General features: G+C 34.4%; 1 protein-coding gene across 3 annotated transcripts in view; it reads left to right on the forward strand.

The window, feature by feature from the left end:
• The window catches only part of LOC141912063 (coiled-coil domain-containing protein 148-like), a 131,156-nt gene extending 128,465 nt beyond the window's left edge, over window positions 1-2,691 (forward strand). For all 3 annotated transcript variants that reach the window (XM_074803243.1, XM_074803245.1, XM_074803244.1), the window contains one exon: window positions 1,728-2,691. In XM_074803243.1, the coding sequence (XP_074659344.1) occupies window positions 1,728-1,979 (252 nt within the window). In that variant the 3' untranslated portion in view covers window positions 1,980-2,691. The remainder of the gene's footprint in view (window positions 1-1,727) is intronic.
• Window positions 2,692-17,981: the final 15,290 nt, after the last annotated feature.

Raw genomic sequence — 17,981 nt, forward strand, 5'->3', positions numbered from 1 at the left:
AATGGAGCGAATTTAAATGACATGGTTTCCAGAATAAAGGCTCTTTTACTGTGCAACTGAGCATATATTCATACAAATCATTCATTAGAGCATTATCCATTCTCCAAACTCTACGTAGCTGAATTTTGAAAGAGGGCCTCGTTAAAATTTATATGAGCTTTTTCGCGAATATCTGATCGCAAAAATATTGGTTTTTAAAAGCCAATCAGAAAGCAAAGACTCCTCTATGATTGGCTTAGCCGCAGAAATCAGCAGGTGTTCACGTGAACCTGCGGTATCGTCTACCGTTTTACTTCCGGGTTTTATTTTCAGATCTAAAATTGTATTTCAAGATCGATTTCTGTGAAAGCTTTAATTAATTTGGTTTTTGGGAGGAATATTTTTATCAGCACTACAGAAAATATCATTGACCATTGTGAAAAGTCCGGGAAAAATAGCTTTTTCTTAACCGGATAGATGACCTTGATATGCTAATTAGCCATTTGCTCGAACTACAAATTCAATCAAATTTAATTCACTAAAAAAAATATCAAATCCAATTCAATTTTACTTTATTGAACAAATAAAAACATCAAATCCAATTCAATTTTGTTTTATCGAGCACATTTCAGAAAATTCAATTCTATTCCGCATTGAAATCAATGAGACCAAGGGAAAAGATATATCTGAGGTATTTGTTCCTGCCAGATCCAGTCGCTGCCTGTGCTACTTTTGTATTCTACGATTGTATTGTGTAAATTATTAGGTATTGAGTCTGAGCTGGGAGTGTATTTTGACAAATTTAACCCACAGAATGTATCATCATTTGCCGTTTTATGAAAAGCTGACAGGCTGGCCATAGTGCCCCTTGGGGCTCTTGTTCAATTATCTCGGGGATTTCCACACGTGATTGGAATCAATTCTATAACCCTTTCCCGTGAAATTAAGAACGCGGGTGCATCCCATATGTTGAAGGAAGTGGTTCGCCCGGGTGCATGACAGTACTGACCATAAAGTAAGTCATCTGTTTCGTAAATAACGAAGTTGTTTGGCGTTAGTTTCATTCATTTTTCAAGTTCCAAGTCAAAAGCGAAACCCATCATGGAAAGTTTCTTTCTGGTTGTAAATGGTCACCAGGGGGCGTTGAATATTTAAATTGTTAGATTGTTGAGCATTTGAAACCAAGTGGGCATGGTGTCCCTGGACCCCTAGCCTAGATTTTCATAGAATTTAGTGGCTGAGTTTTGGCGGGTATGATGTGCACCTCTATCGAACATTGAGGTCATCGGCCATCAAATATGGCTGCCAGGGTTGTCATTTTGAATTTTCTGGTTAGAACAATACAGCCTTTGTTTATTGCAGCGGTGAATCTGCATGTGTATTGCTCAATCATTAAGAAATTATGTGTGTTAATATACAAGAGATCAAGGGCTACCTACAAAAAAAATCACAAATATGTCTTTCCACTCAAGCCAAAAGTCAATTTTCAGCCCTCCTCGGGCTGATATACCGGACTAACATGACCATATCAAATCATATTGTAGTCTTAACAATGCCATGGATAGTGATATAGAGAACGTATCCCGATTGTTTACTAGAAGTGCCCTTCGTTAAATGAAAGTTCACTAAAAATAGATTGCAATACAATTTTATCAGTTCAATTTGAACATGTGTTTGATTGAATTTTTGTGTATCCTATTGGTCTATTATATTGTTTACCTATGTTAAAATTCTGTTTTCTTTTACAGGTTTGGAAAACTCACAAATATAAACCGGTTGATGGGGCGGATGAAGTTAAACCCATCTATCAACTGAATACATTCAACGAAGCACAAATTACATCTGATAATCGCATCAAATTTGAAGAACGATTACGAGCTGCAGGTGTTCACAATTCCGATTACGCTAGAGAGATGCTATCAATGGTGAAGCCACCAACGCAACCACGACGGGACATGGAATCAACATTATTTAATCGAGACAGCAGTTTGAAGCTATAGTGCAACAATACATTATGACAGAATTATCGTTTTTTAATTGTGATAATTCTTACCTTCGTGATTTGACTTAAATCTGGTGCTTTCATAATCATGTGGGTTTCTGTTGCTCTCCAGAGGTTTTAATGGTCTTTTTTCACAGAAAAGCTGATTGTTATTTTCTGGATTATCGTTTAATTGTTATTGATTATGACACTACGATTTATATATACGGGGGGGGGGGGGGTACATTCCCCATTCTTTACTGCCAATGTCAATGCGGACGTATCACTACACGATTGCTTAAACCCCTCCCATCTACCACATAACTAACGAGAAAAAATGCGATAGAATAACTTTTTGGACCATTAAATCAGAAATCTGGCGACGCTATGTTGTATTGATTAATTGAAATTATTAATTTGAGTCATTTTCAGCTGTTATATTTGACGTGAACGGAGTTACAATTTGAAGTAACTATGAAAATTAGAAGAGGACTCGGCGCTTTTTTTACTACAACTTTCAATCCATTTTACTATCATTGGCATGATGTCATAGACGTCAACCAATGCTTAAATATGATATTCTAAGGAATTCAAACATAAAATCAAAGTATTTTGAGATCAAAAACTAATGATGCAACATTAACAGTTGCCACGGATAATTTGAAAATGATTTATGGTAGTAAATATGAAATTGTAGAGAAATCTATTAGATTTTGAACCAATAAATAATAATGCACCATTGCAAAAAACAATGCAATTTAAGAATATTTAATATTCGAAATAACTAATAGTTATATCGAGTTCAATGTCGCAGAGCAGAATTTTCCTTCGAGTGAGGTTTTATTCATATGACTTTATTTGCTTTCCGAACTGTGTAATTCGAAAACACGAATCAAGACGACAAGATTGCCAAACGTGTCACTCCACTATATCCAGTAGCCGTGCTGCATTAACATGGCTAACCAGCATTGATCCCCGTTACAGTCAAACTGACGTACCGATCGATATCACCGATCTGGTCGAACCGACCTATTATCTTAAGAGACGAAAATAGATAATACAATGTATTTTTTTCGACTTTATTTCACTACATGAAATTCACCCTACATGGCTGAATTTCCTAAATAGAATGACCAAAGGAAAGAACACTCATATAGTCTCTTTAGATAAATTCATTTGATTCATTAATTTAATTTAATCCATTATCTTACGCAACAGACACGCAAGATCAATCAATTTCCATACCCATAATATTCCACGTTAAAATACTCACCGACCAAATATCTACTCTAAAGAATGGTCCAGTTTCAGTCGTATTAATACTTTTACCAAAAGAGCACGGTCTAGCTACCTTAGTACTCAGAATACAATACATAAATAAGTGTAAATCGTACCTAAAGAGACGAAAATAGATAGAATACGATCTATTTTCAGCTTAATTTCATTACACGAAATTCACCCTACATGGCCGAATTTCCCTAAATAAAATGACCAAAGGATCGGCTGACAGATTAGTACCTGAACTTGTCACAGAGGCGCACCAATACAGCGAAACAGTTTTAACCAATTCAATCCAAATTCCATAGAGATTGAAAGCAAAAATAACTCTATTACATTAATTAAAGACATGGGTTATAAATAATCAAACATTTGTTTAGAATATGATACAGTAAGCATTGAAAATATTGCAAATACAATTCAAACGCGATGATTTTTGGGGTCATATTTGTCCTAGCAACTTTAAACACCTGAAAATTTTCAGTACAACAAAAAAATTTAAAAATTCTCTCAGAAAGCCCATAGGGACACATATGGGCATACTATGTTGACATCTGGCGGCAGATTTGATAACCTTTAAGTTTTTACAATGAATACATAATGGCGGCCCCCATGGAAATGGAGAGTGCATGAATATGCGTGTAGTCATCCAGCCACAGATTATAGACCAGGTGACACTATTGTTGTTAGATGTTATCTATAGTACTGGTTGCACACGTAGGCCTTGTTCTTAGTGTGATAAATGATGAGGATGGTTCCAGTCAGGTGTGTTATTCAGCGGGGTCACATACGTCCCTATGGTTCTTTATGTCTTATGCAAAATTGCATAATTAGTATTCAAAATACTATTTACAGGGAAAAACTATGGCCTACTGTATATGTACTGTGTATGCATTACTGGATCAGAGATGTATTATATTTACCTAATTTTTCTTTCTTGTACATGTTTACAGAATGTGACCGGACAATGTCCACCTTCATCGAGATGTCCAATTACAAAAAGAGGATGTGCAATCTGATAAATATGCCTACTAGCGAATGCAGTTACAAGAACACGAATGCCGTGCTTTGTATTGAGTAGATAAAACGGACCAAAAATGTGACATGAATGCAAGGATGGACTTTGTTTCACGCAGACACGTTTCCGTCGCCATGAGTACCGTTATAATTGAACTTTACAATGTCTAATTGGTATTAAGGGACTGTTAAGATGCTGAATGTGCCTATTTTGTGATATTACGAAATTTGGCAACTCTACTATTTTTCCAATATTTATGACTGACACATACATTCCCCCAGGGACGTATGCGACCCATTTTCAAAATGTAGGTCAAAGTTCCCAAATTTCAAAAATGAAACCTGGGTTGTACTTTGCTATGCTGTAGCTGCAATAAAATGCATTTTCATTATTTTTGTGTGGTTGCAATTGGTCTTGGGTTCTCTTGGGTTAAAAACTTTTTTCATAGTAAACATCGGAGCACATCATCTGGAAAACATCGTAGGCTACAATAGGAATCATATCATGTGCAACATTGATTGTTCAAACCATGGACGTATAAACCAGATCAAACAAGTAAAAACTTCATCTAGTTTATACATCCACGTTCATACTAACAATCACTCTGTAGATCTATTCGTAAATAAACACGCCACTGTACGCCGCCTTTATTGCAAATATCGCCGTAAATCAGAGTCTGTTTCCATCGTATGGAAAATAACGTATGGTCAGCTATTTTCTATTGCGGTGGATCTTAATTCCTTCCGTTTTCCTACCGTTAATTCAATTCGTTTCGGTGTCGGTGCCATCAAATGAAATAGTTTTAATTACCGTGCGTATCTTACTGGAGGGCTAGGCTTGCAGCAAAGTGAGGTGGTCATATCGTAATGTTATTAAAGATCAAGTTACTCATCTTTTACGATGGCGGTAAATCGGGAAATATTGTAATACATTTGTATCAGTATGCGATGGGCGGTAAATCGAGGTTTTCCTGCACATTTTAGATACGAATGTTTAGTTTCCCATGAAATCCAGGCGGAAGGCGAGGTTGGCGATGAATCGGGGGAAGGTTTGTAATTGGTACAAAAGATGTCACATTCCAATCGAATTTTCGTTGGGGGTAGGAACATTTAACATCATGTAAAAATTGTGCGTCAAATTTTTCTTTAAAAAACAACTTTTCAATCATTGATTCTGGATAAAATGACTTTGAAATCGCCTTCAAAGAGGCATTATATATAAAATCTAAAAAACCAAGTATTAACAAACAACTTTCCACACATGGTGTCTCATTTTTACTGAACGTATTTTGGATGTGTTTATAATCCATTTGTAGTTTGTAAACTAGGCCACTTCACGCCTGCATGATATTCTCTGTAATTAGTAACAGTATACTATGCATAGTTTGTATCTTTTCATGTCATTTCTTCAAGAGAGGAGTCGAAATCGATCGAAACGTTTGAACATGTAAATAAACTCATTATCCTCATGAAGATTGTGATAGTTGCGTTTTTATTATTATTTAACTGGATACTCTTCCGAAATTATAGAAACAAATTGAATGGTCCAACTGGTTTCAGTAGAGTAGGGCTCTTTGAAGCCATCGTGTGTCTAGAACAGACATAACACACATAGCGTGTTTATACATTGGCCTATGTACTTGTGGGCGATTCATCAAATGATTTTTGCTTATTAACAAATTGCAAAAATCTCTTTGAAAAATTTGGGGGCCCATTTTCGAGCCCGTGGAGCCCAAACGGTTAATCGTAGACAGGGCGTGCCATTGACTTTTTTAGCCTCCAGGCTGTTATGAACAACTTTCATGCTCGGCCGAAGCTGAAAACTCAAAAGACAAAAATTTTTCTCACATAGTAATTTTTCGATGTCAGAATTTTCAAAAGTAAAACGCCCCCTGGTGGGTTAACGGGGTCCCCAATCAAAGATCCCTTCGACATACCTCAAGGTACCTGTGATCCGTACAACTGACGAAAGTTTCAAGTAAATCCGTCAAGGAATATTGTAATGCTAACAGAATATAGCCATCCAGGCTCTCGCATATAGATACCGTAGCTGCATTCATTAGCTCTCTATCCAGGGAAGTTACTGCAAGGATGCTATTGCTTGTATATGCGGCACAAAAATTCCTCAGTTGCGTTCACTCGAGACTGACCCCATTCAGTGCGCCACATATATATAAAGATACTAAAAAACTACAGATCTAGTACACCAGCTCTATCACTGCTTATAGGGACACTGACACAAACAGACGCACTGACGCGCCGTGGGAATGACACGTAGGCAATACACATACGTAGATGGATACTGTTTGAATCGGGCTTAAATTTCGATGTTTAGAGGCTCAATTCTGATTAATATCACGTACAGTATTTGTCAATGCAGCGTAGTACTTGTGATACAGAATGGTTTCACCGACAGTAAAAGTAAGTTGCAGTTGTTTATATCCTTTCAGTAAGATCCAGTGTGAAAAAAATAGAATAATAATAATAATAATAATCAGCAGGAATACAATAGGGTTTGCTGCGAAGGCAGCAGAAACCCTAATAATAATAATAATAATAATAATGATAATAAATATAGCTGCAAAGCAGCGATAACGGGTTTTCTGCACAGTCTTAGAATCCTGTTCAACGGTGGATTTCGACAACGCATTTGATAAGGCTCAACATCAGCCATTACTAAACAGGCTATTAGGAAACAGTATCAATTATAGGTCGCCAAAATGGCTCAGCAGTTATCTCTGAACGGAAACTTGTAACCGAAATCAACGGAACGCCTCATCTTGGAATGAGACGGTCTAACTAGTGGAGTCACGCAAGGTAGTATCCTAAGTCGTCTTCTGTTTAATGTCCTGACAAATGACATACACAGTAATCCAAAATATACCAGACCGAGTAAATTTCCAAAACCACCTGAACACACTGTTCGACCAAAAAACTTAATGTTCCGACAAAACCACGGGCGACAAAACCAAAATTATGAATTGTCGCGGGTGACAAAAACCAAAATATTGAATTGTCAAGGGCGACAAAACAAAAATAATGAATTGTCGCGGGTCATAAAACCAAAATAATGAATTGTCGCGGGCGATAAAACCAAAATATTGAATTGTTGCGAACGACAAAAACAAAATATTGAATTGTTGCGTGCGACAAAACCAAAATAATGAATTGTCGCGGGCGACAAAACCAAACTAGGGGTCCAGGGACACCATGCTCACTTGGGAAGTGGTTTCAAATGCTCAACAATCTAACAATTTCAATACATAACGCCCTCTAGTGACCATATACAAAAACCAATGGCATTGAAACCCACCACAATCATAGAACATGTGAGCAGCTTTGATTTTGTAGTTGATTGTGATAACAAAATATGCCTCGTTACCAATTTAATATGGAAATACTAAGCCATTCTACTATTCAACGCCCCCTGGTGACTATATGGAATAACTAATGTCCTTAAAAACTCACCACAATCATAGACGATGTAATGAACTACAACTTTGCAATGGATCATGGTAACAAACTATGCCTAGGTACCAATCTAATAAGGAAAAACTAAGCTTTTCTACTATTCAACGCCCCCTGGTGACTATATGGAATAACTAATGTCCTTAAAAACTCACCAAAATCATAGGCGATGTCATGAACTACAACTTTGCAATTGATCATGGTAACAAAATATGCCTTGGTACAAATATAATATAGCAATACTAAGTTATTGTACTATTCAACGCCCCCTGATGGCCACATACAAAAACCAATGACCTTGAAACTCACCAAAATCATAGAACTCGTTATGGGCTACAACTTTCCAATTGAATATAGTAACACAATATGCTCAGGTATCAATTTAATGTGGAAAAACCTTTTCCCACCTTCGAATGAGTACTGATGACACCAAGATGGCCGCCAATTGCCTCATAATTGGCTGATCAAAAATACCTGTCCCAGGTATAAAACACCCCTCTCTAAAGAATACCCATCAGCAATTGCAATGAGAAATGGCAAACCAGTAGGAACCTACATGACCTAGAATTCTGGCCAAAATTTTTGGGCACTAAAAAGGTCATAGGACGGCCATCTTGAGTCGGATCGACCCAATTTTCATATGCTGATGGGCCTTTGGTAGATTCAAATATAAACGAAAGATCAAGGTAATTGATCAAAGCGTCTTCAAAATTTCCCACGAAAACTTCGAAAATGTTTAAAAAGTGCTGATTTTGGCAAACAACAATGGCTACCAGTCGGCCATCTTGAATCTGACGGGGCCAGTTTTTGGGCTGACGATGTGTCTAGGGTAGACACATGTATAAACCAAATATCAAGACATTACCTTGAAGCGTCTTCAAAACTTCCCAAAATAACTGGATTCCGTCTATGGACGGCGACCGGACGAAAAGTGAACACAATAGCCCGCTGATACTAAAGTCCCAAGTGGACTGAAAAAGAATTGTCGCGGGCGATAAAACCAAACTAATGAATTGTCGCGGGTGATAAAACCAAAATATTGAATTGTCGCGGGCGACAAAACCAAACTAATGAATTGTCGCGGGCGATAAAACCAAACTAATGAATTGTCGCGGGCGATAAAACAAAAATATTGAATTGTCGCGGGCAATAAAACCAAAATAAAGAATTGTCTCGGGCGATAAAACCAAAATAATGAATTGTCTCGGGCAATAAAACCAAAATAATGAATTGTCGCAGGCGACAAAACCTAAGTAATGAATTGTCGCGGACGATAAAAACAAAATATTGAATTGTCGCGGGCGATAAAACCAAAATAATGAATTATCGCGGGCGATAAAACCAAAATAATGAATTGTCGCGGGCGATAAAACCAAAATAATGAATTGTCGCGGACGACAAAACCAAAATATTGAATTGTCGCGGGCGACAAAACCAAAAAAAAAATTGTCGCGGGTGACAAAAACAAAGTATAAAACCAAAATAATGAATTGTGGCGGGCGTCAAAACCAAAAACAAGAATTGTCGCGGGCGACAAAACCAAAATAATGAATTGTCGCTGGACATAAAACCAAAGTAATGAATTGTCTTGGGCGATAAAACCAAAATATTGAATTGTCGCGGGCGACAAAACCAAACTAATGAATTGTCGAGGGCGACAAAACGAAAATGGTGAATTGTCCAGGCGACAAAATCAAAATGGTGACTTGTCTCGGGCGACAAAACCAAAATAATGAATTGTCGCGGGCGATAAAACCAAAATAATGAATTATCGCGGGCGATAAAATAAAAAAATATTGAATTGTCGCGGGTGATAAAACCAAAATAATGAATTGCCGCGGGCGACAAAACCAAAATATTGAATTGTCGCGGGCAACAAAACCAAAATATTGAATTGTCGCTGGACATAAAACCAAAGTAATGAATTGTCGTGGGCGATAAAACCAAAATATTGAATTGTCGCGGGCGACAAAACCAAACTAATGAATTGTCGAGGGCGACAAAACCAAAAAAAGAATTGTCGGGCGACAAAACACAAATAATGAATTGTCGCGGGCGACAAAACCAAAATAATGAATTGTCACGGGCGATAAAACCGTAATAATGAATTGTCGCGGGCGATAAAACCAAAATAATGAATTTTCTCAGGCGACAAAACCAAAATAATGAATTGTCGCGGGCGATAAAACCAAAATATTGAATTGTCGCAGGCGATAAAACCAAAATATTGAATTGTCGCAGGCGATAAAACCAAACTAATGAATTGTCGTGGAAGATAAAACTAAAATAATGAATTGTCTCGAGCGACAAAACCAAAATAATGAATTGGCGCGGACGATAAAACCAAAATAATGAATTGTCTCGAGTGACATAACCGAAATAATGAATTGTCGCGGACGATAAAAACAAAATTTTGAATTGTCGCGGGCGATAAAACCAAAATAATGAATTGTCGCGGGCGACAAAACCAAAATGGTTAATTGTCACGGGCGAAAAAACCAAAAAGGTGAATTGTCGCGGGCGAAAAAACCAAAATGGTGAATTGTTGCGGGTGACAAAACCAAAATAATGAATTGTCGCGGGCGATAAACCGTAATAATGAATTGTCGCGGGCGATTAAACCAAAATAATGAATTGTCTCAGGCGACAAAACCAAAATAATGAATAATCGCGGGCGATAAAACAAAAATATTGAATTGTCGCAGGCGATAAAACCAAAAAAGAAAATTGTCGCGGGCGACAAAACCAAACTAATGAATTGTCGCGGGCGATAAAACCAAACTAATGAATTGTCGCGGGCGATAAAACCAAAATAATGAATCGTCTCGGGCGACAAAAACAAAATATTGAATCGTCGCGGGCGACAAAATCAAAATAATGAATTGTCGCTGGAGATAAAACCAAAGCAATGAATTGTCGAGGGCGATAAAACCAAAATAATGAATTGTCGCGGGCGACAAAAACAAAATATTGAATCGTCGTGAGCGACAAAATCAAAATAATGAATCGTCGCGGGCGACAAAACCAAAATAATGAATTGTCGCGGGCGATAAAACCAAAATAATGAATGGTCTCGGGCGACAAAACCAAAATAATGAATTGTCGCGGGCGATAAAAAGAAAATATTGAATCGTCACGGGCGATAAAACCAAAATAATGAATTGTCGCGGGCGATAAAACCAAAATTATTGTTTTCTCGCGGGCGACAAAACCAAAAAAAAAATTGGCGCGGGCGATAGAAACAAAATATAAAACCAAAAAAATGAATTGTCGTGGGCGATAAAACCAAAATATTGAATATTCGCGGGCGATAAAACCAAAATAATGAATTGTCGCGGGCGATAAAACCAAACTAATGAATTGTCGCGGGCGATAAAACCAAAATAATGAATCGTCTCGGGCGACAAAAACAAAATATTGAATCGTCGCGGGCGACAAAATCAAAATAATGAATTGTCGCTGGAGATAAAACCAAAGCAATGAATTGTCTCAGGCGACAAAACCAAAATAATGAATAATCGCGGGCGATAAAACAAAAATATTGAATTGTCGCAGGCGATAAAACCAAAAAAGAAAATTGTCGCGGGCGACAAAACCAAACTAATGAATTGTCGCGGGCGATAAAACCAAACTAATGAATTGTCGCGGGCGATAAAACCAAAATAATGAATCGTCTCGGGCGACAAAAACAAAATATTGAATCGTCGCGGGCGACAAAATCAAAATAATGAATTGTCGCTGGAGATAAAACCAAAGCAATGAATTGTCGAGGGCGATAAAACCAAAATAATGAATTGTCGCGGGCGACAAAAACAAAATATTGAATCGTCGTGAGCGACAAAATCAAAATAATGAATCGTCGCGGGCGACAAAACCAAAATAATGAATTGTCGCGGGCGATAAAACCAAAATAATGAATGGTCTCGGGCGACAAAACCAAAATAATGAATTGTCGCGGGCGATAAAAAGAAAATATTGAATCGTCACGGGCGATAAAACCAAAATAATGAATTGTCGCGGGCGATAAAACCAAAATTATTGTTTTCTCGCGGGCGACAAAACCAAAAAAAAAATTGGCGCGGGCGATAGAAACAAAATATAAAACCAAAAAAATGAATTGTCGTGGGCGATAAAACCAAAATATTGAATATTCGCGGGCGATAAAACCAAAATAATGAATTGTCGCGGGCGATAAAACCAAACTAATGAATTGTCGCGGGCGATAAAACCAAAATAATGAATCGTCTCGGGCGACAAAAACAAAATATTGAATCGTCGCGGGCGACAAAATCAAAATAATGAATTGTCGCTGGAGATAAAACCAAAGCAATGAATTGTCGAGGGCGATAAAACCAAAATAATGAATTGTCGCGGGCGACAAAACAAAATATTGAATCGTCGTGAGCGACAAAATCAAAATAATGAATCGTCGCGGGCGACAAAACCAAAATAATGAATTGTCGCGGGCGATAAAACCAAAATAATGAATGGTCTCGGGCGACAAAACCAAAATAATGAATTGTCGCGGGCGATAAAAAGAAAATATTGAATCGTCACGGGCGATAAAACCAAAATAATGAATTGTCGCGGGCGATAAAACCAAAATTATTGTTTTCTCGCGGGCGACAAAACCAAAAAAAAAATTGGCGCGGGCGATAGAAACAAAATATAAAACCAAAAAAATGAATTGTCGTGGGCGATAAAACCAAAATATTGAATATTCGCGGGCGATAAAACCAAAATAATGAATTGTCGCGGGCGATAAAACCAAACTAATGAATTGTCGCGGGCGATAAAACCAAAATAATGAATCGTCTCGGGCGACAAAAACAAAATATTGAATCGTCGCGGGCGACAAAATCAAAATAATGAATTGTCGCGGGCGATAAAACCAAAATAATGAATCGTCTCGGGCGACAAAAACAAAATATTGAATCGTCGCGGGCGACAAAATCAAAATAATGAATTGTCGCGGGCGATAAAACCAAAATAATGAATGGTCTCGGGTGACAAAACCAGAATAATGAATTGTCGCGGGCGATAAAAACAAAATAATGAATGGTCTCAGGTGACAAAACCAGAATAATGAATTGTCGCGGGCAACAAAACCAAAATAATGAATTGTCGCGGGCGATAAAACCAAAATAATGAATGGTCTCGGGTGACAAAACCAGAATAATGAATTGTCGCGGGCGATAAAAACAAAATATTGAATTGTCGCGGGCGATAAAACCAAAATAATGAATTGTCGCGGGCGACAAAACCAAAATGGTTAATTGTCACGGGCGACAAAACCAAAAAGGTGAATTGTCGCGGGCGAAAAAACCAAAATGGTGAATTGTTGCGGGTGACAAAACCAAAATAATGAATTGTCGCGGGCGATAAACCGTAATAATGAATTGTCGCGGGCGATTAAACCAAAATAATGAATTGTCTCAGGCGACAAAACCAAAATAATGAATAATCGCGGGCGATAAAACCAAAATATTGAATTGTCGCGGAATGATGCAATCGTGAGTTGAAATAACACCTGAAAAAATCGATGCACAGACATTTACTTTATATATCTACTTGAACAATCGAGCCTACTCAGTAATATACTCAGTTTTTACGAAACCTGGAGTTTTTTGTTTCAGAGAAATTTGAGTATCAGTATCCGATGCTATATACTAACGTTAACGTTAGTTATCCTCGCTCCGTCATGCTAAGTTATACATTTCATGTCAACCAGTATCTACAGGCAGCTGTACAGTGTGTACACACTATATCTGAATACGAGGCTGGAATAACAGGCTCACTTCACGTAGGTTCATGATGAGGAGAAACTCGCAGCTGATCCCCGGAACGACGATGTAGTAACACACGTCGATTCGTCGTGTTTACGGCTCGACAGTGCTTTAAAAATCTAAAGTAGTAAATTTCCTCTATATCGGTAATACGATTTGATGAGGAAAATGGGCTATTGTTAAAATTAGTTTTTAAAAACCGCGACAGAATGTGCAATCTTTGGGTAATAAATTTGTTAATTTATGCTTGAATTGATAATTGATGTGACAGAAAACGTGCGGTAGATTTCGGAAAGAGGACTTAGAAAAACATGTCGGCTCTTTGAATGGGGCTCAATTTTCGATGTTTACGGCCCGACAGTGCTTTTGTAACGATGATTCTTCAAAATACGCACGGGTTATTTGTAGATCGAAGTGAGCTGAATGATATCAGACGGATTGTATCGACAACAGCGTCAAGGTAACAAAGCCTTTGTTCTTTTAGTAAAAATAGTGTGGAAGAAAATAATAATAATAATAATCACGCGGATATCAATAGGGTTTTCTGTGAAATAACAGAAAACCCTAATAAGAAACACGCGAATCTCAATAGGGTTTTCTGTGATGTAACAGAAAACCCTAATAAGAAGAAACACGCGAATCTCAATAAGGTTTTCTGTGATGTAACAGAAAACCCTAATTACACATATTAAAAATATTGCATTTTCTAATGAAACAACATTTGATTTTGAAAAAACAATAAATAGAAACTTTTAATGTAGAAAAGATTACTGATTTAATTAGGGAGTCATTAACATTTTATGAATTAGATGAAGATTTCATTATTGATGATATTAAACAAATAATAACTGAAATATATAAAAATGAAACTAATAATATTATGAATGTTGAAATAATTATAACTAAGTTAACTCAATATTTTGAAGATAGTAATTTTTTCTATTAATAAATGAGTGATAATAAGTGGATAATAATTGGATTATATAATGGTGCTTTACTATCAGTTGGAACTGTTGGTTATTCAATGATATTAAAAATAGTATTTAAAATGGGAAGTGTTAATGTTGATAGATTTGATGTCAATGATATTTTAAAATTAACGTTAGCAGTTACGTTATCTAATTTAACTATTGATTATTTGGAAAAACAAAAATATATTCCTCCTATATAAATGCATAACTTTTTTGTAAAATAATGGCATCTGCAATAATAACTATTATAGGATCGGCAATTACAGGTGGTGGTTATTTATTTAAACATATTGATAAAAATGGTTGATTATCGGAACAAAAAAAACACAACTTATGGTTAGAAAAAAAATAAAGCAGTAGAAGAATATAGAGAAAAGAGGCAAAACTATATGGATTACATCAATAAAGAATTACATAATCAGAAAATTACACATAGAGATTTTCAGTCAGTCGACGAAGCTAACGCAATAGATTTTAATAAAAATATTACATATAAAAATTTAGTTTTAAATTCATTAACTAACTTTATGTTACTGAAACATAGTTTTTTATTTCTAAAATGGAAAATATATTTAATACATATGAAGTTACTTTTACTCGAGATGAATATCATATATATTAAGTAAAATCTAATATGAAATATTGGCAGAGTCAATTAAATTTTGCGGTTTATTGTGCAACAACTGGCTATGGTATAATTTGGAATAATCATTTAAATAACTTAGATGAAAATTGGAATTATTCTGATTAAAAATTAATTCACACAATATTTAGATTTCACACGTATTTTCAAATCAGAATAATATTAAATGAATTAGAATGTCCTATGCCCGGATCTAAATATTTTAAAGAATTGGATAATAATATTAATCTATCTAAGTTTTATAAAATATGTAATGAATTTAATATAAATATTAATTCCGATTTAGAGCGCTTGGTAAATTGCAAGGTATTTGTGAACAGTATGAAATAAAAAAGATTTGATTATATGCATAGAATTGGAGCTTATCATAATTATAAAATTGATAATAATAATGGTTGGATTAATTTTATTTTAGAAAATAGTGAAGGTTTTTACAAAATCAGGTATACAAAGAATAAATCAATCTATAAGAATATATTTAATTTGTATATTAGGCGCGCAAGTTGAAACAAGATCACCAATAGTTGGGAATGATAATACTTCATTTGATACACAAAAACAATTTAAAGTTTTTTTTGAAGATTCAATTCATAGTGATAAAAATAGATCGATTCGAGAAAACATTGTAAGATATCAAAATTTTTTAGATAAATCTCATGTAAGACTAAATTATTTCATGGGTCCTAATTTATTGATTATTTCTGATGATTTAATATTAAAAATGGGAAATATAATTGGTTATAATAATTTGATTAAAACTGCAACAATAAATAATTCATTTGGATTAAATGACATAAATAAAAAGATTATTACTGCTCCAAAATAAATGGAAGGTAAAAAAATTTGAAAAACTTATTCAATCAACAGAAACTAAAACTAAGAATATTGAATTAAATAACGATTCTAAAATAAAAGATTACAATACATCGGAAAATATAAAAACTGATAATATTCAACATGAAATAATTAAAAGCAATATTGATAATAAATCACATGAAAATACTAAATTAGCTATTACTTGTATAGGAATTGTAATAGGAGGAATATTTTATTTTTAATTTAAATTTTTTTATTATATAAATGGATGTAGAAGGTGGAAAAGATTATGAAATGGGTACTTACGACGAACCCGGCATAACTGAAGAACAACCGCCGGTATTTGATGAAACAAGTTTTAATGGCGATAATGAAACAGCATATAATTCTAATTTAGCAAGACCTGATACTAATGAATATGTTAATAAAGCACGTTCAAGAGTGGACATTGAAAATGAAAATCCAGATTCAATTTAAAAAAATAGAATTAGAATATGAAGAATTAACTGATAAATTTAAACAAATTTTTTAAAAAAACTGGACTCATATAACTAATAAAGGTGTGAATTATTAAGTAAGATTTGAAATATTTAAATGGTGATTATTATTGGCATTTAAAAGATGACTATAGTCTCGATAAAATAATAAAAAATAATAAATAATAATAAAAAAACCAACTTTAATTAGATTAGAACAATCTAGAATTAAGAAAATCAATAATGATGTTATAACTGATGTTACAGAACGAGAGATAAATCAAAATAGAAGAGAATTTAATCGAAGAAATGATGATTTTTTGAAGATAATTAATGAAAATCTAGAACCAGAAGCAATTCCTAAAGAAGTTATTAATTCCAAAACTGGTAAACTTAAATCAACCGAAGTTCAAACTGAAAAACTTTTACAAAATGGGTTACTTGATGCAACAGATCAAGAATTAGAAGATTTAAATATATTTTCTGATAAAGCAATTAGAGAAATTATTAGTATAAGAAATGAAGCTGATAAATTTGCGCACAAAAAAGTATAAGAGATTTTAAAGTTAGAACTGTTAAAGATAGAAAAAGATAGAACTGTTAAAATTAAAGAAATAGAACAATTAAAAATAGATAGAGATAATAAAGTTATTGAAGAAATTGAATTTAAAGAAAGAAATGCATATTTAGAAAAAGAAAAGATGGTTTAGAATAAAACATAGAATTTCAGAAAGAAGAAATTAAATTATTAAAAAATCATATGATTATAATACTAATAGATTAAGTTATTTTTAAAGATTTGTTGATAAAACCAAATTCTGAAATATCATTAAAAGATAGAATAAAATTATTATTTAAGTTAGAAGGTATAACAATTCTTTCAATTCTAACAGCTGTAATTATGTTATTTACAACAATTGGTTTAGTTATTTCAAATTCATTAAAATCTACGCCTACACCCAATAAACTGGATAAACCACCAAATAATAATTCTATACAAGCTAAAGTGAAAGATGGTTTAAAAAAATTAGCAAAATATTTATGGGAACTATCTAAAAAATCTGCTGCAGCTTTACCCGATATCATTGCATCAATTGTTGGTTTTGTTTTAAAATCTGCTGGGAATATTCTTAACTTTGATGCTGAACATATTATTTTATTTTTAATTAGAGTTGTAAGTGCTATTATTTTTGGGTTAGTGAATATGATAAAAAATAAATAATTAATTTTTTTGTTAAATAAATGAGTGGGAGTTATATAAATCCTTCTAAGAATTCTAGAATATCTAATGCTATTAAAGCAGAGAGATCTCATCATATAATTACTCATAATCCTTCAAATATTAATCCTGATGAAACTTTATATGTTAGAATCCCGAGATTAAATCAAAATCAACTTTTTATGTTCCAAATAGTATTTATTTATCAGCTGATATAAAAGTAACTGGCCATGATAATAATTATGTTGTTGATAATGTTGGGAGATATTTGATTAAAAAATTAACTATAAAGATTGGACCAGAAACAGTTTTTTCATTAGATGATTATAATTTATTTATGCATTATA

Source organism: Tubulanus polymorphus, chromosome 10 (assembly GCF_964204645.1).
Source record: "Tubulanus polymorphus chromosome 10, tnTubPoly1.2, whole genome shotgun sequence".
NCBI lineage: Eukaryota > Metazoa > Nemertea > Palaeonemertea > Tubulaniformes > Tubulanidae > Tubulanus > Tubulanus polymorphus.